At 42.2% G+C, this 22,143-nt stretch overlaps 1 protein-coding gene across 1 annotated transcript in view; it reads left to right on the plus strand.

The window, feature by feature from the left end:
* The window catches only part of LOC147019744 (protein phosphatase 1 regulatory subunit 14C-like), a 42,767-nt gene extending 40,603 nt beyond the window's left edge, over nt 1-2,164 (plus strand). The window contains exon 4 of the mRNA XM_085894412.1: nt 758-2,164. Coding sequence (XP_085750538.1) covers nt 758-823 — 66 coding nt within the window. The 3' untranslated portion in view covers nt 824-2,164. The remainder of the gene's footprint in view (nt 1-757) is intronic.
* The last annotated feature ends 19,979 nt before the right edge of the window (nt 2,165-22,143 follow it).

Raw genomic sequence — 22,143 nt, forward strand, 5'->3', positions numbered from 1 at the left:
TATCTCAAAAAGTTGTCAATGGATTCAAACGAAACTTGGTGGACACTTTGGGTGTGTGATGAGGAATAATTGATTCAGTTTGGTGAAGATTCAAATCTGGATCTGATAATTTTTTCGGAGATTCTTCATCATTGAAAGAAAGGGCTAAACCGATATATAGTACGATATCTCAAAAAGTTGTAGACAGGTTCGGCTGAAACTTGGTGGCTGCATGACTGTGGCCAGATTGGCTGTGTGATTGTGTGACAAGGACGAATTAATACGATGTTGGTGAAGATCTGAATATGATAATTATTTAATTTTTAAGTGATTCTTCATCATTGAGAGATTGGGCCAAAACAAGAGGAAGCATGATATTTCAAAAATGCAATAGGCCCAATATGTTCTCGTGGATCAGGCATTGCATGGCAGAGGTATGCGCTCTACCGAGTGCCCTTCTAGTTTTACATGAATTGCAAGGTCATAAGTAGCTGTAGGCAAATCAGCTTGCTCTATCTGATTTGAACCCGAATACTTGGCATCATAAGTCGTGAGTTCAGATGAGAACCTGGAATAGGCCAAGCTGAAAGGTTTGCTCAATTTGCTGGAAGCTTGCTTCATTCTTCGCAAGCTTTTATACAAATTCTATCCCAGATGTTGGTTGTGGAAGTCAGTACGTTTGAGGGCATTTTTGCTCTCTAAAGGAATATGTCCCGGTGTTTAAAGGCTTCAGCCGGTTTGATTCTATTTTGCTTCCCCACCCACTCCCATCCCCTAGGAGTTCATGTCGGAGTTGCTGGAAAGGATAAAGGGGATGCGGAAACTAAGCCACCACCGGAAATAGATTCCTCTCTGCATATCTACACTTCCCTGTTAACCCATGGTTACAAAGCACTACTTCAGGGATATGCCATGCCGGTGAAATTGATGTCAAACGTCTACCCTGTGCTTGCTTTTTGCAGTGCTAGGGTATTCAGTCGTGATGTGTTTGACTCTATGTATGTGTATGATAATACTTGTTTTTATCAGACTTGTATTTAAAGCTTATCGAAGAAGGACAGTGTTTTTAAGTATCTGCTAAACCTGTAGACTCAGTTGTGCCCAGTGAGTGATCGTGTGAGTAATTTTATAATATCTCAAAAGCACATTTGAGGTGTGTTGTGGTTTACTAAAGAAGCCCCCCTCTCTGCTCGCGCCCCTTAAAGACTACTTGACTCAAGCAATCAACCCTTTAATTCGGGTTTTTCTGACCAAGTATTTTTCAGATATCATAGTTTGGACTATTGATTCCTTTTGCACTTGTTTGAAATCTAATATGAGAAGTGCAATATACTTGCTCTCAGTCTTGGCCGTGAGATAGAAGAAAGGAAATGAGTGATGCACTTCTTATTACCGGAGTGGTATTGTGCGCACAGTGCGGATGTTTCGTTCATTTACTGCAACGTGCACATGAGTATTTGGCCCCCATTCACTCTTTCTCTATCTGAGTCGTTTGAGTACGCCTGCGAGTGCCGTGTTGATTGGCGGATGCAGTACGACCTGTGTGTGACATCACCCGTTTGAGAACCCACGCACAGTGTGGCATCATTGTGGGCTGTGTTGGGGGTGGATGCGATGCAGTTCATTGCTACCATTTTAATATTGCAAATGTAATGCCAATGAAGAAAAGGGTATTATAATTATGTTTATGCCTCAAAGTACGAAGTCAATTTTATCCGAAATATTTCCCAAGCATCTGGAAACTTACAAACACATCAGTGTTGGCATATTTTGTTTGCATTAACCAATGGGTTTGGCAGTTTTTGATAGAAACATATCGGCTTCAGCTTTATACTGGAAATACTAAGGTGCTTATAATATTGGCTCTGTTGTGTTTCTGATGTTTAACTTAAATGAAAACTGCATTGGTAATTTCTTTTATTAACTATCAATGTTTTATTCTGTTGGGACAGTGTGACATATTAAATATTTATGGTCATGTGCACGCCATGATTTTGTTTTTGGGGATATCCATTCATTCGGTATTGCCTCTCTGGCAGCAGGCATTTGTGATCCCATGCCGTATGTCCATGTCCATGCCTTCTTGCCTCTCTCTCTCTCTCTCTCTCTCTCTCTCTCTCTCTCTCTCTCTCTCTCTCTCTCTCTCTCTCTCTCTCTCTCTCTCTCTCTCTCTCTCTCTCTCTCTCTCTCTCTCTCTCTCTCTCTCTCTCTCTCTCTCTTCCCAACCTTGTTTGTATTCTTTCCAGACTCATGAACTTCCTCTCTCTGTCTTTTCAGACTGTCTTCTCCTTTCTTTTTCTCAATTTCAATATTGCTTGCCCCACCACCTCCCTCACCCTCACCCCACTCCATGCATCCCTCCTGGCCCCTTTCAGGTGCACATAATGAATGGCTTCTCCTGACACACGTACTTTTGAATATTTAAAAGAAACATCCAAGTATTGTAATGTTGTAAATAAGGTATTAATTATGCTTGTACCCTTTGTTACTACTGATTGATGGAGAACTGTGCAACTGTTATTTAGTTTTGTTTTTTATCCCAATATTGCCGATGTTTTGGTTGTTTTTTTTGGAAGGGGGTGGGGGGGGGAATAAAATACCAACATAAAACTTCTTGCAGATTTCTTGTAACTACAATACAATACGATTGTTCTTTGGTTTTCACATCGGAGAAGCCAAAAATGAAATCATAGTCTGTTTATCCATGAGAAGACTAAAACTAAATAACCTCAGCTGTTAAAGAGCAGGTTTTGGGTCGCTGATGACTTCGCGTGATTCGAAGGTAGTTAGCACATTAATAATCGTTGGGCAATTATTTTCTTACATTTGAAACTCAAAATATGCTAAAATTAATTTTTAAGTCAAAACTTTTGGCAGTGATCGAAAAACAGTCCGGAAGTTACCGAAGATGCTATGACGTCACGTTCTCCGAAAACTTTGTGAACATTCGAAAACAGCTTGTGAACAATGGCGAGATGCGAATGAGAGAGTGATTTCAGCGGTGATGAAATTTAGTGTTTTCATTCCGTTATTGCCGAGGACGAGTCGGGGGATGATGGGAATTTATACTATGGAGTTTCTGGCCCTGAGCCATATAAATTTGAGCCACTTGCAAGTGCAAGAAAACGGCCTATTTCGTGTACAAGTGGCAGGACTGACTGCCAGCTCAGGGAGGACGGAAACCTCCCGTGGAGCAGAAGGACGAAAGTTCGCTTGATCTTGATTTTCAGTACGAATACAGACCGTGAAAGCTTGGCCTTGCGATCCTTTTGACTTTTTGGGTTTTAAGCAAGAGGTGTCAGAAAAGTTATCACAGGGATAACTGGCTTGTGGCAGCCAAGCGTCAATAGCGACGTCGCTTTTTGATCCTTCGATGTCGGCTCTTCCTATCATTGTGAAGCAGAATTCGCCAAGCGTTGGATTGTTCACTCACTAACAGGGAACGTGAGCTCGCAAGAATAAGGTAAGTTTGGTGCAATTTGAGCTTTTATTCGTCGAGTTATGAATGTTTCAAGTTGACGGCGCCTGGCGCGTATGGCCGCGGGCGCCTTGGCTAGATCTAGGCCGCGGCGCTTTTTCCACAAAGATGGTTTAAAATCATTTTTCATCCCAATAAAGGTTATCATCACATACCTGACTTGTTAAGCTGTCAGATTATGTAAAGATTGTTCGTGGATGGCTGAATATTGCGGTTTTATGACTTTGGCAAAATAATTTCAAATAATGCTGTGAATTCCTGTGGTGAATTTAGATTTTTGCTTCGATCGACGTTGCGGGTTCGTTTTAAAGTCAATTAAAATTCTGTTTTCCGTTTTTGCAGTCGCTTAGGATGCTTAATACTCGGTAGTTGTGAAGTTTGTAAAATTCCGATATTTTATGAGGTTTATGTTCGATGGCGCGCATGGCCTAGGGTGCCTTGACTAGATGTTAGGCCGCAGCGCTTTTTCCACAAATATATTGTTTAAAAGTTTAAAAGGCAGGGAAAATTCGCCCATTTTGTTTGTACAAATCTTATCCACTGCCAGCTAATGTTTGATTCCTTCGGGAATCGGTGGGAGCGATTACCCGTTTTCCAGCCATTTTCGCAAAAGATGACATGTACGAGGCATGATGTACAAATATCCAAATAACTTTGTTCTATGATAATTCAAAATAAAAAAGGATAATATAGACAGTTGCAAGCTCAAAAAAAGAGAAAGAACAGCCCGCTCAACTGGACACTTCTTCAATGAGCAAGTGAGCATCCGCTTTGTTTTGGAGAACGTGACGTCACCATCCATGTATGCGCACGCGGCTGTTTTTTTCAACAGCCTCGAGAAATAACAACTTCGGAGTTAAATTTCATTAATTTTCCCAATAGTTAGGCAACCACAATAGTTTGCATCGAACTATTTAATGCACATATAATCATATTGATAAATTTTCAGAACATGTTTGGTGACCCGCAACCTGCTTTTTAACTATTTATTACAAAACACAAATCCTATTAAGGGCATTTGCAATCGCACTATTAAGGTTAGAATTGACTGATCAGTGTCTGGGAACCAAGCCAATTTTGCAGGAATTGCAAGGAATGGTGGATTGATTATATGTGCAGATGAAGCTCTAATTTGTTGCCCTAGCAACAAGAAGGGATGTAGGGAGTCGCCTGAGACAACGAGGTGAGGGTGTTTGGGGTTGCATCATCATCACTGCATGATGAAGCATCGCCGCACTGCAATGTTGGAAAAAGCTAGACATCAAGACCAGACACGCTAGACATTTGACAGTTTGTGTGTGCATGTTTGTGTCCATGTCTGTGCCAGCGCAGAGATCCGATAAAATAACATGTTGGAATAAAATGGCCGAGGGTAGAGGAGAGCACATTGAACAAAAGTTAAAATGACGGTTTCTTTATTTGAATAAATCTCCATTGAGTGAGTGGTAAGCAAAATGGAGGTGTTGGGTAATGTACATGTAATCTGTAAGGTAAGATATGCTTGATTCAATGTATTGTTACAGAATGGAATGTGCATTGAGAATTATGAATTCATTATAATATAGTAAACTATCTCACAAGAAAGTTTGAACGGTGAGGTTGCATTGCTCGGTTGACTGACTGGACACAGCCAAGGGTATGGATTTACTCATATGGACCCACTGTTCGGAGAGCTTCTGGACTGAAAGTGTCGAACCTTTGATGAAGAACGGAGCCCAGATGATTACCCGTTGTCTGGGTAGTCGGAAAATTTATCGGTCGCTTTCAGGTTGATAAGGTTGTTACTTTAGGTAAATAACTATTTTGAGGTTTTCAATCATACTATAAGTCAATTAAGAAGTGTTTTTTGTTTGATTATTTCTTTGTTTTACCATTATGCACCCGTGAACCACTGGACAGAATGAGTTGAAAACAGCTTGTTTTAGTGAAGATGTTTTTAGGTGGTGAAAAAAAACTACATCCATCGGCCCAGAAGTTGAGGTGGGGGGAGGACCACAATTCTCTCTCTTTATATATCCCTCACTGGATGAGTTGCCAATTCAACTCTTGGGGGGAATCCACTACATGCTGATGATGGGCACTGTACCTGAAACCCATTTGTGGATTGATTCCTTTCCCAAATGGGGTGAGAGGTGCTGGCATTGCCATAAAAGGCTTCCAAAGCCCGTGTCGGCTTTTTGACACTGTGTGGGAGCGGTGTAACAGCTGAAAGAATTTTGCAATGGTTAGGTATGTGCATTTGACAGATTAATTATATTTAAACCATCTGACATACACACATGACACATGACATGTTGTACTGCATATTACACGTGACATATTACACTGTACACTATATACACACATATACATGACATATTATACTGTATATTATATACATATATTATATGTGACATTGTTATGGCCATGGGTACCGAGTGTATTATGAGGGGGTTAATCCTCATTTCTCCTCGGAAGAACCGGAGCTGGGGCCACCGCTCACAATTAACTTTGTGGTATGGTAGGTTGCTTTAGAACCATGAATGCCAATCAGTTAACCACGAGTTCCAGTGTCCACCGTCTAGTTTTCTGTTTAACTGGAGGTCACGTGGCCTCCTGACCGGGAACGCGCCCTCAGCGATGCACCAATGTTATCTTGATTAAATCTTAGGTAGTGCGGCTGAGCATTTACCGCTGGTGCCTGCTGACTATGACAGGTTTATTAGTTTGGGAATTACCTCCCAGTCTATCTAGGTTCAGACAATGCTGGATTAATGCAAGGAAAGGACAAGCACAGACAGGTTGAAATGTCAACAAGGAATTTATTAACAAGAAAAGTAAATAAACTGAAGAACTTTTTATTTCCTTGTGTGAATGGAGGAATTCAAATCAATCAAAAAAACTCAAACAAAGAAATAATTCAACAGGCATTGACAGAAAAATAGACAAAAAGCAGATGCTTATCACAATGCCTTACTTAATTAAACACTAAACATGGGTACCAGCAGATCATTCAGGGGGAAAAGAAATCCGGTCTCGGCTTACCAAGGCATCGTGCGTCCAACAAAATGGCCCAAAATGTATGAGCGTGCCTTGGTCTGCTGCCAGCGCCCTGTCTTGCCGTGCACCCACCCCAAAACAAGCTTGATCACCAATCAATGTCATGTCATCGCCCCCATGAACCAGGGGCACCAAGAATCAGGGATGCCAAGAGTCAGGTACACCAACAATCAGGTACGCCAAGAATCAGGTATGCCAAGAATCAGGTACGCCAAGAGCAGGTACCAAGCAGACCCAGCAGGAACGGTTCAACCATCACCAACCGTCAGGAGCTATCAGGAGCCGCAACAAACGGACAGCTGTAAGGAGCTGTAAGCAATGGTCAGAAACCGTAAGGAACTGTCAGCAATGGTCAGGAACTGTAAGGAGCTGTCAGCAACGGTCAGGAACCATAAGGAGCTGTCAGCAACGGTCAGGAACTGTCACCAACTGTCAGGATGACAGTCCTCCCATCCTTTTTATAGGTGACCAGTGTGGGTTGAGCCTCAAGCAGACTTCAGCCAAATCCAGCTTGCCTATTGGCGCATCGCTGCACGTGACCTCCAACCATCAATCTCGCGATTATCCCTTCTTTGTTCAGCCCGACATGAACAAGAGCCAGCCAGCATCCGTAGAGCTGCCAAATGGGGCGTCGAACGTCGATGGAAAAAGGTGGATGTCGAACGTCAATGAAGGAGAGGTGGGTGAAGTAAATGATCCACAGCAATAGTTGACTGTCAGAATAACTGCTCAGGAAAAGCGTGCGATGTGTTTAATCAAATGTCCTTTAAGTCCAAAGTGTAAATAAATGGTCTACCTCCAAGCCAATGTGTCCTGATGGAAAGGGGGTAGAAGGAGCCTCCGTTGGGTGAACAGCTATTTCTCGCGTGCATGAATGTGTCGTAAAGAGAAAAAGGCCATCCCGTAAGAAAGGGAATCTGTTTTATCCCCTCCTCCAACACATCAAAACTTAGAATCCCACCAGATAAAGGGGATGGGTCTATTCTGAACATGCATTTATGGAAATAACTGAGGACCTAGATGTGTGCATTAGGGGTATCCGATTCTGAAATCCAGAACAATATTATACTGTATATTAAATGCACATATATTATCTGTGACATGATACTGTACATTATAAACACATTATACGTGACATATTATATACACACATATTATACGTGACATATTATATACACACATATTATATACACACATATTATACGTGACATATTATATACACACATATTATACGTGACATATTATATACACACATATTATACGTGACATATTATATACACACACATTATACGTGACATATTATATACACACATATTATACGTGACATATTATATACACACATATTATATGTGACACAATATCCTGTACATTATATACACACATTATATGTGACATATTATACTGTATATTATATACACACATATCATAAACACACATATTATACCTGACACATGATACTGCACATTATTATAAACACATTATACGTGACATATTATACGTGACACATTATACTGCATATTATATACACACATATCATAAACACACATAGCCTGGTGTTGGCGCAGTGGTTAGGGCAGCGGCTTGGGATCCAAAAGGTCCTGAGTTCAAGCCCCGTTGGGCCACTGAATTAATACACCAGGGGGTTGACTCAGCCTGTCATCCTTCCGAGCTCGGCGAAATGAGTACCAGTATACTGGGCCGGTGTATACCCCGGTTAAAATAGGTATAGCATATCCCTGTGTCGTAAGAGGCGACCAGGGTTGCGTCAGGAAGGGCATCCGGCGTAAAACATGTGCCAAATCACTATGCGGATCATACGGATGATCCGCTGTGGCGACCCCTATCGGGAGCAGCCGAAAGAAGAAGAAGAAGAAGATCATAAACACACATATACCTGACACATGATACTGCACATTATAAACACATTATACGTGACATTATATACACACATATTATACGTGACACATTATACTGCATATTATATACACACATATTATACGTGACATATTATATACACACATATTATACTTGACACATTCTTCTGTATATTATATACAAACATATTATACATGACATATTATATACACACATATTATACGTGACATTGTACTGTATATTATACACATATATTATACATGACTCATTATACTGTATACTATACACACATATTATACGTGACATATTATACATGACATATTACACACACATATTATGCGTGACATATTGTTACGAATCTGGAACCCATGAGCACTCAACATTCAGGTCCCCATAGCTCAGTTATTTCAATAAGTAAATGTGGATAGATAGCTCCCTTTCCTCTATGTTCAATAGGAATTAAGTGTGCATGCGCTGCGAAGTTATTTTATAGATAGGATTTTTACACTTATAACAGCAACAACATGCCTTCACCTTGCTTCCTCAACCCGATGCCATAGCGCCTGCGGTGGGCAGAGTTCAAGGTGGGACGTTGCGGCGGCTCTCGACCAATCAGGGAGATGCGAGCAAGTTTGCCGTCGGTCGGCCAATGGGCGCAGAGCGAGCTCCAAGAGAAGCAGAGCCTCTTCAGGGGGCGGGGGGGTCGAGACGCCCCGACACGCACATCGACCAATCATGGAGAGACGACCGATTTCCCCTGACAAATGAGGGGTGCGGAGAGGTGAGACACGTTCCCCCCACCCACGACTCGGAGAGGGAAGAAATAGATGGGACAGTGCGGTCATCTGGTTTTCTGGTCTCGTCTCGTCGCTTCTTCTGGTCTCGTCTCGTCGCTTCTTCTGGTCTCGTCTCACCGCTGGCTTCTGGTCTCGTCTCACCGCTGGCTTGTGGTCTCGTCTCACCGCTGGCTTCTGGCCTCGTCTCGTCGCTGGCTTCTAGTCTCGTCTCGTTGCTGGCTCTGGTCTCATCGTGTACCGGAGGAGCGTGCTGGAGCCCGATGCTGCCCTCCGTGCCCGGTGCTTGCAGCAGCATCGAGCTGCGGGTTTAAGTCCCGTCGAGCCGGATCGTCAAGGGTGCACGAGGCGGGAAGGTCCAAGATAGCTCTGGTTTCCAGCTCATCTTCCCTCGAGCTGGGAACCTTCAATAAAGACCATTGAGGTCCATCTTCTTTTGGGTATTTGTGTGTGCGCGTGTGTGTTTGTGGGCCCAGTCTATAAGTAGCAATTGTTTAAGTGCCTTGTACATTATTTGCATTTAATTTCTTACGAGCATAATCCACGCTCTGCGCGACATGTTGGGGGTGGGTGTGTTTGAGAAAGGAACTGATGCAGAGTCTTTTTCTTCTTCTTCTTATTTCGGCTGCTCCCGTTAGGGGTCGCCACAGCGGATCATCCGTATGATCCGCATAGTGATTTGGCTCATGTTTTATGCCGGATGCCCTTCCTGACGCAACCCTGGTCGCCTCTTACGACACAGGGATATGGTACACCTATTTTAACCAGGGTATACACCGGCCCAGTACACTGGTACTCATTTCGCCGACCTCGGAAGGATGACAGGCTGAGTCAACCCCCTGGTGTATTAATTCAGTGGCCCAACGGGGCTTGAACTCAGGACCTTTTGGATCCCAAGCTGCTGCCCTAGCCACTGTGCCAACACCAGGATCAATCACCAGGAGAACTGATGCAGAGTATCAGTTGTAATTTTACTTTAATGCAGTAAGTGGTATACGATTTTACTGTTTCAGAACCATTTTATTTACTTTTTTGTACCATGCACCTCATATGGTCTTTGAGATAATGTGAGCCGAATATCACGTTACTCGAGCGCAGAACAAAGTCGAAGATAGCGCGACACGAAACCACAAACTCGGAAATAATATATAAGATAGTCAGAAAACTCTGCTCTTTGTGGATTCGCTACCCTCCCCCCCCCCCCCCCCGTTATAAATAAATCCCCTGTTAAATGTTTCAGATTTTTTTCTGTGTTTCTTTCATTGGTTTAGCACAGTGTGTGTTTGGAAATTAGGAAGGGGAAAATTGTGCATTTGCACCAACGGACCTCGGTAACCATCCGCTCGGGTTATGCACTGTTCGAGCACGCTAACGGCTCCTTCCGCTCGAGCTCCATCGAGGGTGAATTTCCCTGGTAGTTTGGACGACGTGTGTATTTAGGTAAATTGAAATTGGCAATCGACCCTATCCAACGCGGTTGACCTATTGGCGATCTTCGGTCCGATAAGGGACCCGTCGGCTCCTGAGTTATCCGGGGTGACGACCTATAAATTCCGGGTGTTCGGTGGAGCCGACTCAACTGCTCCATCTAGCGATCGTGCTCGCCGCCGAAACTCGGCCCCACAACAATATTACACTGTATATTATACGTGACATATTATACTGTATATTATGCACACATATTATACGTGACATATTACACTGTATACTATACACACATATTATACGTGACATATTATACTGTATATTATACACACATATCATATGTGACACATTGCACTGGATATGATACACACATATTATATGTGACATATTATACTGTATGTTATACACACATATCATATGTGACACATTGCACTGGATATGATACACACATATTATCCGTGATATATTATACTGTATATTATACACACACATATTATATGTGATATATTACACTGGATATGATACACACATATTATACGTGATATATTATACTGTGTATTCTACACACATATTATACGTGATATATTATGCTGTATATTATACATACAAATATTATACGTGATAAATTATACTGTATATTATACACACACATATTATACGTGACATTTTACACTGGATATGATACACACATATTATACGTGACATATTACACTGTATATTATACACACATATTATATGTGACATATTACACTGGATATGATACACACACATATTATACATGATATATTATACTGTATATTATACACACATATTATATGTGACATATTACACTGGATATGATACACACACATATTATACATGATATATTATACTGTATATTATACACACATATTATATGTGACATATTACACTGGATATGATATACACATTATACGTGATATATTATACTGTATATTATACACACATATTATATGTGACATATTACACTGTATATTATACACACACATATTATACGTGATATATTATGCTGTATATTATACATACAAATATTATACGTGATATATTATACTGTATATTATACACACATATTATGCATGACATATTACACTGGATATGATACACACACATATTATACATGACATATTACACTGTATATTATACACACATATTATATGTGACATATTACACTGGATATTATACACACACATATTATACGTGACATATTACACTGTATATTATACACACATATTATATGTGACATATTACACTGGATATGATACACACACATATTATACGTGACATATTACACTGTATATTATACACACATATTATACGTGACATATTACACTGTATATTATACACACATATTATATGTGACATATTACACTGGATATGATACACACACATATTATACGTGATATATTATACTGCATATTATACACACATTTTTTTGTGACATATTACACTGGATATGATACACACATATTATACGTGATATATTATACTGTATATTTTCCACACAAATATTATACGTGATATATTATACTGTATATTATACACACATATTATACGTGATATATTATACTGTATATTATACACACATATTATACGTGACATATTATACTGGACATTATACACACAAATTATATGTGAGATCTTGTTCTATATATTATGTACACACATTTTATACGTGACATATACTATATGCCTGTGTTGGCTTAGTGGTTGGGTTAGTGGGCTTGGGATCATTGGATCCTGAGTTCAAATCCCACTTGGCTGTTGAATTAATACCAGGTGAGGTTGACTCTGCCTGTCATCCTTCCGAGGTCGGCAAAATGAATGCCAGCATGCTGGTATCCTATGTCGGAGTGGCGACCCATCCAGGATTGTGCCCAATAGCCAAGGAGACTGCTTAAGCAGAACCAACACCAATGGTCCCATTGGATGGATGTTATACTGTATATTACATACACATATATTATACTACATATTGTCGTGTCCAGGGGGATGAACCCTACCTGGACGGATGGCCAAACAGTTCTCCCTTGAAGGCTTACAGCTGAGATTCTCAGAGATTATGGCGTGTGCGGGAAAGAAACAGCTGGGCACTTCACCTGGATGGTGGCACACGGGACGGAGCAGATGGAAGCACGCACAGCATAAGCCGCTGTCACACCTTGATGTTTTAGCCAGCGTATGGCAACGTATCAAAATGTATGTAAAACGCTGGCGTACGCTGAACTATTGATGTTTTTTTTTAAAGTTTTTGGCGTATTTATAACGAGTTGGACGTATGCATAACGTATTAGTAACATACACAGAACGTTTCGATAACTTATAGATAACTTATACCAACGAATGCTTAGCGTGTTGTTGGCGTTCACAACCTATACCCAACGATAGTCTAACGTATGCATAGCGCAGCAGCGTATCGCCGAAGATCACATGGTGTAGCCTATTAAAAGGCTGCCACTCGATGATTCAAATAATAACCACATTAGACATCGAAGTGTCAAGGCCCTGTCACACCTTGACGTTTTAGCCAGCGTATGCTGACGTATGAAAAATTTGCCGAATATGCTGGCACACGTCGAATACGTTATGGGTAAGTTTTGTATACGTTAAGAGCACGCTGAAGCATGCTGGCATACGTCGTAGTACGCCGAGCACGTCGCCAAATTTTGAGCATGCTCAAAAATTTTAGACGTATGCCAGCGTATGACTCACACGTTCCGCATACGCTGGCCATAAGTTCTAGGCACGTTATCCGATCGTTGACACACGTTAGTTGTAAGTTACTCATCAGTCGAAACACGTCGAGGTAATGTTTAGCGTACCCGAAACTTATTTCTAACCTATGAGTAACGTTCTTTGAGCCTATGAGTAACGTGCTTTGAACCTATGAGTAACGTATCTCCAACGCATATTGGCGTATGTAGACGTATTTGACGTCTTCCGGACGACCACAGAACTTACTGAACATGTTTGTAACTTACAGCTACCGTATAATGGCGTATTAGCAGCGTTTAGGGGAATTGGTATATAAAAATGGGGTTCACAGGAGGAACCCGTCAGTGTTCCAGACTCCATGGTTTTTTTTTTTAATTATTATTTTTTCTTCGGCATGACGGTGATGTTGACACTTCAATTTCTAGTGCGATTATAATATAATATAATTAATAGGCTGCCGCTCAACGATTTAAATCATAACCGCACTAGAAATCGAAGTGTCAACATCACCGTCATGCCGAAGAAAAAAAAACAAACAAACCATGGAGTCTGGAACACTGACGGGTTCCTCCTGTGAACCCCATTTTTATATACCAATTCCCCTAAACGCTACCAATACGCCATTATACGGTAGCTGTAAGTTACAAACATGTTCAGTAAGTTCTGTGGTCGTCCGGAAGACGTCAAATACGTCTACACACGTCAATATGCGTTGGAGATACGTTACACATAGGTTCAAAGAACGTTACTCATCGGTTAGAAAGAAGTTTCGGGTACGCAAACATTACCTCGACGTGTTTCGACTGATGAGTAACTTACAAGTAACGTGTATCGACGTGTGTCAACGATCGGATAACGTGCCTAGAACTTATGGCCAGCGTATGCGGAACGTGTGCGTCATACACTGGCATACGTCGAAAAATTTTGAGCATGTTAAAATTTGTCGACGAGCTCGGCGTACTACGACGTATGCCAGCGTGCTTCAGGGTGCTCTTAACGTATACAAAACTTACCCATAACGTATTCGACGTGTGCCAGCGTTTTAGACAAAATTTTCATACGTCGGCATATGCTGGCTAAATCGTCAAGGTGTGACAGCGGCAATAAGGGGGTTTATCTCGAACCCATGACAGATAGGTAAAACTCAATCTAATTTCGAGGAGCCTCCACACAGACTTAAATACAGACAAGGGGACCAAATAAAGAAAAATCCCTCCTTTATTCCGGGATCACAATAATTCGTGCGGATGGTCCCTTCGTCAAGAGAAACCACAAGCTGTCTCATCTGACCACAACACTTTTCTCCACATGCCTGCAGTATCATTAAGATGCTTTTTCACAAACTCCATATGTGGCCGAGGCAGTTTCATTGGCATGGAGGACAGTGCTGGACGGGTCGTCACTCCAATGCAGGTTACCCTGAATGGTTATTACCCCAATACACTGGTACTCATTTTGCCGACCTCGGAAGGATGACAGGCTGATTCAACCCCACCTGGTGTTAATTCAACGGTAGACTCAAGACCCTAAGGTCCCAAGTCAACTACCTTAACTACTAAGTCAATACCAGGCTTGGATATATAATATACTGTCTGTAAATTCACATTGAACATGAATGAGACTGAAGCACGCACATGATCGGCCACATAGCATAAACCCCATGGGTAGGAGACACCGTATAATTATTGATGTCATCAATGTGGTTATTACAAGATTGCAATTGTATATTACACAGTTTATATAAATTAGGACTATAAGATATAAATATAAGAGAAATATGATAGTTTCCTAAAACCGAAGTTGTCATTAAATTGAAATTAAAGCTTAAAATCAACAAAGAAAAATATTCTGCAGAAAAAGACGACAAATTAAAAAAGGAAATCGCTACCAAAGAGAACAGCAAGGTGAGGCTCATGTTGAACATTTCGACCACCAGGTGGTCTCCATCCGGGACTGAGACTGCATCCTGCGCCGGGTGTTGAGAGGGCAGGGGGCATCACGTGGTGGTCTCTATCCAGGACTGAGAAGGCATCCTGCACCGGGTGTTGAGAGGGCAGGGGACATCACCTGGTGGTCTCCATCCAGGACTGAGACTGCATCCTGCGCCGGGTGTTGAGAGGGCAGGGCATTACCAGGTGGTCTCCATCCAGGACTGAGACGGCATCCTGCGCCAGGTGTTGAGAGGCCAGGAGGCATCACATGAATGCGATACGCAGATGGTGAGACCAGAACCACCTCTCGAACATCCCAAGCCAAAGTTTGTAAAATGTAAAAAAAAAATGTGTTTATTCCGATATATTTCGATAAAAAGGAATTTATTATGATCAGCTCAACACCATATTGTCGATGGCTGCAGTCGACAACATCTACGTGGGTGTTTGTGTGTTTGTGATGCACACTCTCATACATACAAAACAGTTTTCATGGATACCTGCATCGTTTGGTGAACCGTCACCTTACATTTGTACACAAGCCCTTGTGATAGAAAATGTTCTGTCACTCACCTCATTTGTTTGTGTTTGTTGGATGGCTGTCTCTCTATTCTCACAATAAATCAGTTGTGCTTTGTTCCTTTTTTGGTTGATACTAACAGTTGGTTTAACGTTTTTTTTTTTTTTAAAAATGGCCCATTTCGTTCGATTTTGTTGTTTAAACTGTTTGGTTCATTGAGCCAGAATTGTCTCGGTTGTGGGGTGGAGGTGTCGACCCATTATGTTATGTGGCCTCCAGCGATGGCTTGCACAATGGAACACCAAAAATGACGATATGAATACAACAGTTGTAAGGTTCACACTGCAGTCACTTCCAAGTTAGTATTTTCGAGTAAAATGTACCCACAATGCATCTTGTTTCAGCAGCTCAGCCATGCTCCCAGCAATGATGCAACCAGCAGCTACAGACTGCATGCGAAATAATAATAATACGAATCTATCTTGTTATTCTTATCTTTTTGGTTCACGAGCGCCAGCCAGAGTGACCACTATATTCGTTATCTGTCTGTCTGTCTGTTTGTGTGTCTGTCTGTCTGTCTGTCTGTTTGTGAGTCTGTCTGTCTGTTTGTCTGTGTGTCTGTCTGTCTGTTTGTGTGTCTGTCTGTCCAGAGCATAACTCCGTGGACTTTGATCCCATCTTGATGAAACTTGGTTATGTGTTCGATATCAATGTCTAGTTGTGTTTTCCTGGATGAGGGTGTGCTACGCCCATTGTGGGCGGTGCCACGCCCCAAAAATAGCCATTTTTAGGGGGTAGATGGATTAAAAATCTAACTTCTCCTTGGGAATTGACTGGATGGAATGGGTTCTTCCGTATTTGAATAGCAAAATGAATTATCTAAAACTTGTCGTTGTCTGATTTTTCATTTTCATCCCAAGGTCAAGGTCACAAGGTCAAAAACTTAGAAAATTGCGAATTTTGACATAAAAATCATACGACCGTCCAAACTTTGAGAGCTAGGATGACAATATTTTTTATGCATAATCTTGAGGTCATTCCCCACCTAAAGTCTTGAAACCATTTTGCTCTGTCTCGAACATCTTGCCCGTGGTGCCCCCTTCAAGCTTGTTTTTACACTGATTTAATCAAAGTATGGATAATCCGAGGAGTGCGAAATGCCATATAGCCGATATGACGTTATATTGTTCCTGGAATGTTCCAGAGGAAGTTTTGTACCAAAGGTCATAATCCTTGACCTTTGACCTTTAAAGTTCACAAAGGTCAAATTTTCAAATTTGTGGGAATCGAACCGGGTTTTCGACCTTCTTCAACGAACTAACTCCATTAAGCTATATCACGTATCCTGTTTCCTTATTTTAATGTCCACAACATTGTTTTGTGACCTTTAAAGGTTATGCAAAGGTCAAATTTTGAAAGTTGTTGAACGAAACCGGGTTTTCGACATTTTGCAGCTAATAACCTGTCACTCGTACCACATCATGTCGATCATTTTTATAACTTGGTCAAACATTTTAAATCACATTGTCTCTTCCTTGACTTCTGAAACAATCTAAATCGTCAAATACCACTCGTGAACCATCGTCGTCTTCAGACTTGTTCTTTCTCTTTTTTTAGATCCTCCTGGAGGATCTCTAAGTCTTACTCACATTGTTGTTCTTCATCTTCTTCTTATGGACTTTTTTGTTTCACAGCCTACAGTTTTCATCGAAACTTCCTGAAACTTGGCATACATATGTAAAAATACCCTGTGCAGAGAGTAACGATCTCTGATTTTGAAAATTCCTCCGAGAAAAAAAAGTTATGACGTCAAAATATCTCCGCGAATGGCAATCGCCTAAAAATTATCTCCGAAACTGGGCAAGCTTTTTGAATTCTGTTTGCGGGAATCGAACAGGGCATTAGCAGAGATGAATTACCGCACATATGATACATCACTATGACGTCATATCAATTTTTTTGACGTCATTCCTATTTTTTGACATTTTTTGTTTCACAACCCAGAGTTTTCATCGGATCTTCGTGAAACTTGCCATGTATATGCAGAAAGCCCACGCGCAGGCAGTAACCATCTCCGATTTTGGAAATTCTTCCTAGAAAAAAAGTTGACGTCATAATATCGCCGCTAATGGAATTCGCCTTTACCATTATCTCTGAAACTAGGTGAGCTGTTTGAATTTTGTTTGCGGGAATCAAGCCGGGCATTAGCACAGATCATTTATCGCAAACCTGATACATCACAATGACGTCATATTCGTTTTTATGACGTCATCATTAAGAGGACGAGGATCTTTGCTCATTTGAGCTTGTTATTTTATTTAAATACGTGTACTTGTGAAATCTAAGATTCACAAATGTATTAATTTCCTGAGCGTTGTTATGTGGAAGAGGGCTGGGGGAACATCCTTACTTTGAATGCAGTGAGACTATCGTATGGACCATGTGATTCACATAGCGTAGACTTACTCTTGTAAACAGGGAAAATGTTAGAGTAAGTCGTCTTGTAAAAGGTGCACTGAGAAGGCTGTCAATGTGAACTTAAAGGTAGACACATTAAGGTAGTAAAATGTCTGAGCTTCTGAAAGGCGAGGCCGGGTGAGGACTTGGAAGTTTCATGCACATGGAAGCGCGATGTCTTTTCCAACGACTGATCATGATCAAGCCATTGCGACGAGATGTGCTGTAGGGCCCGGAAGAGGCAATGGACTTTTACTTTTATTGGGCCACCCTGTGAGAGGGATGGCCCAGAGTATGGACCTCCCTCAAGAAGCAGACGACCAATCATGGGACCCCTCTGCTTGTGGAGGTGGTCCTAGAGTTGAGGTGGAAAGTGATCGATCTTTGTGCCAAGAGTTGGAGCTTGACCTGCAGTCAAAAAGCATTTCTCACCTTATATCTACTTGGCTGACATTTTCTTCTCCTGGTCTTCCACAGTATCTAGTTCTCCTGTTTTCCACCGCTTCACCTGCCATACTGCCCGTGCTGGGCAACATTCTGCCTGTGCGCCAGCGACCTGCATCTACTATCGCTTTGTGCCGTCCAAAAGCTCGCTTTCCTCATTGTAATTCGTCATGTGAATTGGTATTGTCGGTGTCTTAGAGGGGTATATTTATTTATTTATTTTGCATAAGTTTGAGTGCCCCTCCCCCCTCCTTATTAGTAGTCCATTGACTACCTGATCTACACCGTTTATGAGAGTATCTTGAATACCCTCTTCCCTGTACTTTTTTTTTATAATAAACCTCATTGTAATTATAAGAAACATCTTCCTGCCTGTTGCTTCTCGTGTGCATTCCGCCACCTGGCTCGATTTTTATTGAATGATCCTTGGAATTGGAATAATTGAATGCATTACATAGCACCATTTCAGAAATCTGCGGAGGCATTCAAAATAATTCTGGGGCAGAGGAAAACACGTTAGTGAGCCTCAGACACAACAGTATGTTTGTCTGTCAGTCTGTCAGTTGCCTACAGGTCGCAATTGTAAACCAATCTTCACGAAAGATAAACAACTGATTGAGCGAGTCAAAAGATGGAAATATGTTGTTTTTGAGGTTATTACTCTGAATCCTGTGGTGAAGCAGTTGCTTTAAAACAATTTGCATTCTCCACCGAGAAGGCAAATCCGACTGAAGACAGCTTCGGATCATTCTACAAAGCCAAACAAGTGTGTATCTAGCCTCAGAAGAGCCAGAAAATTTCTGTCCAATCTCAAGAATGAACTTTCAAACTCGTCTCCCTCCTCAAAACCTTGGTGGTGCCTTGTGAAGTCTGTCTCTGGTGGATGCTTCCTTTCCATCCCTTCCTTCACTTGAAATGGCACCACAGCCGACTCCGCTCGTGAGAAGGCTGAATGCCTCAATTCTGTGTTTGCTTCCAAATCTTGTGTCCCAAACCCCTCTTTTTCTGTGCCCACCCTTCCCAGGAATACCAAACTGCTCCTGAATTCTGTGACTTTTGCACTTGAGAAGGTGGACTCTGACCTCCTGCAAACCTCGACTCTGACTCCACAACTGGACCGGATGACATCAACTCACATGTCCTAAAAACCTGCTTTGCTGCTCTTGCACACTCTCTCTCTCTCTCTCTCTCTCTCTCTCTCTCTCTCTCTCTCTCTCTCTCTCTCTCTCTCTCTCTCTCTCTCTCTCTCTCTCTCTCTCTCTCTCTCTCTCTCTCTCTCTCTCTCTCTTTCTCTCTCTCTCGCTCTCTCTCCCTCTCTGTCCTTTTCACCCTGTCGTTTACTCTAGGTCATCTTCCATCTGATTAAAAATCAGCCAGCATCACAACATTACAAAAACAAGGTGCAAAGTCTCTCAACGACAGACCTATCAGCTTATTATCATCAGCAAGGTAAATCCTTCAACGCAATAGACATATAATCCTTCTTTTTAACAAAAACCTCATCTGGGATCACCAACTCGGATTCAAACCAGGCCACTCAACCTTGGACATGCTGCTTTTGCTCTCTCAACAATGGCTGCAGGCCCTCAATGTCAGGCATGAGATCAGGTCTGTATCTCTGGACCAATCTCAAGCTTTTGATTTGCAGTCTGGGATTCCTGCCTTGCTCTACAAACTCCCTGTTTGATTTTGGTAGTTTTATGAGAAGGGGATTGCTGGCGGATCTTGAATGCCCTGCGGAAATATGGGGGGGGGGGAGCACAGATCGCTGACAGAGAAAGGAGGGCAAGGCTGGAGTGGAGACGGTAAAAGACAGAAAGACCACCGACCTGCTGTGGTGAAAGAGTGAGAGGTCCAAACACTCAGCCTCATCACGGGATATGCCAATGATCCTAAATGCCTTGGTTTCCACAGCATGAAGCCGAGCAAGGCATGAGGCAGGAGCACCAGCCCAGACGGGAGCGCAATACTCATCAGGCTGTGAATGAAAGCTTTGTACATGGAGGCCAGCTTGGAGATGTGGCTTTCCCAGGAAAGATCATGGCAGATAGTGAGACCCAAAAGCTTGAATGAAAGGACTTCTTCAAGAGGATTGTTGAGAAAGTAGGTGTAGGGGGGGGGAGGGGGTTCCAGATGGTTCTTTTGGAGAGACATAGAGAGAGTGTGAGATTTGTCAGAATTGAAAGACATGTTCCATGTGTTGGGCCAGCTTGTGATTTTATCCAGATCTGCAGAGAGTGAAGAGGCTGCTGCTTGCCAATCTGAGGGATGATTGATGTTACGGCAGAGGGTGAAGTCATCAGCAAAGAGATAGAGGATTTTCTAGAGAGTCTGAGAGATCATTCATAAAAAAAACAAATAGCACTGGGCCCAGAATGCTGACTTGAGGATCTCCAGCCTGAACAGGAGGAGGGGGTGGGAGAATTCCTTTAAGGGCCACACGTTGACTGCGACAGGAGAGGAAGTCTGTGAGCCATGAGTGGAGATGTCCTTGGATACCATAGGAAGAGGGTTTGGTGAGCAGGGCAGAGAGCCAGACCATATCAAAAGCACGTGATATGTCTCGGGAGATGGCTCTGATTTCATATCTGGCATTGAGGACCTCCGTCCATTGTTGGGAAAGCAGGAACAGCAAGTCCAGGGTAGAGTGACCTGGTCTGAATCCAAATTGATGATCGGAAATCAGGTCATTGGAGAAGAGGAAGGATTTAATGTCGGAAGTAATGATGGATTTCATAACCTTGCTGATGACTGGGAGAATGCTGATTGGTCTATTGTTGCAGGGAATTATTTTTGCACTTTTTTATGCAGAGTGGCAATGTTTGCTAATTTCCAAGCAGAAAGTACATGACCTTGAGAAAATGAGAGGATGAATAGAACAGAGAGAGGGTGAGCAAGAGCAGCAGAGCAGGATTTTAGGACACGTGGGCTGATGCTGTCTGGACCAGTTGCAGAATCAATCAAGAGAGCAAAATCTCCAAGTTGTCGGGAGAAAAGGACACAGAGTCCAGGAACAGCTGGGTGCCGCTGGGTAAGGTGGGAACTGAAAGCGATGGGTTTGGGACACAAGATTTACAAGCAAACACGGAGTTTAGACATTGAGCTTTTTCATGTGCAGTGTTGGCTCTGCAGCCATTTGAGGTAAGGGCAGGGATGGAGGGGGAACATGCACCAGACACAGACTTAACTCGATGCCACCAGAATTTGGAGGAGGGAGACAGGTTTAAGAGTTCAGACATGAGATTGGAAAGATGTTGTTTCCTGGCTCTGTTCAGCGTAGACACACACTTGTTCCGAGCTTTGTGGAAGGAACTGAGATTGTCTTCAGTTGGATTTGCTTTCCATGCGGCAAAGGCAAGTTGTTTCAGGGCAACTGCCTCGCCACAAACCTTAGTGTATCAGGGGCGTGAGGAAGGGTAGGACAACTAAAGATGAGATGGGATAAATCAGAGAGAGAGAGAGAGAGAGAGA

This window comes from Eptatretus burgeri, chromosome 9 (assembly GCF_056783735.1).
Source record: "Eptatretus burgeri isolate ZD-2024b chromosome 9, Ebu_testis_v1, whole genome shotgun sequence".
Taxonomy (NCBI): domain Eukaryota; kingdom Metazoa; phylum Chordata; class Myxini; order Myxiniformes; family Myxinidae; genus Eptatretus; species Eptatretus burgeri.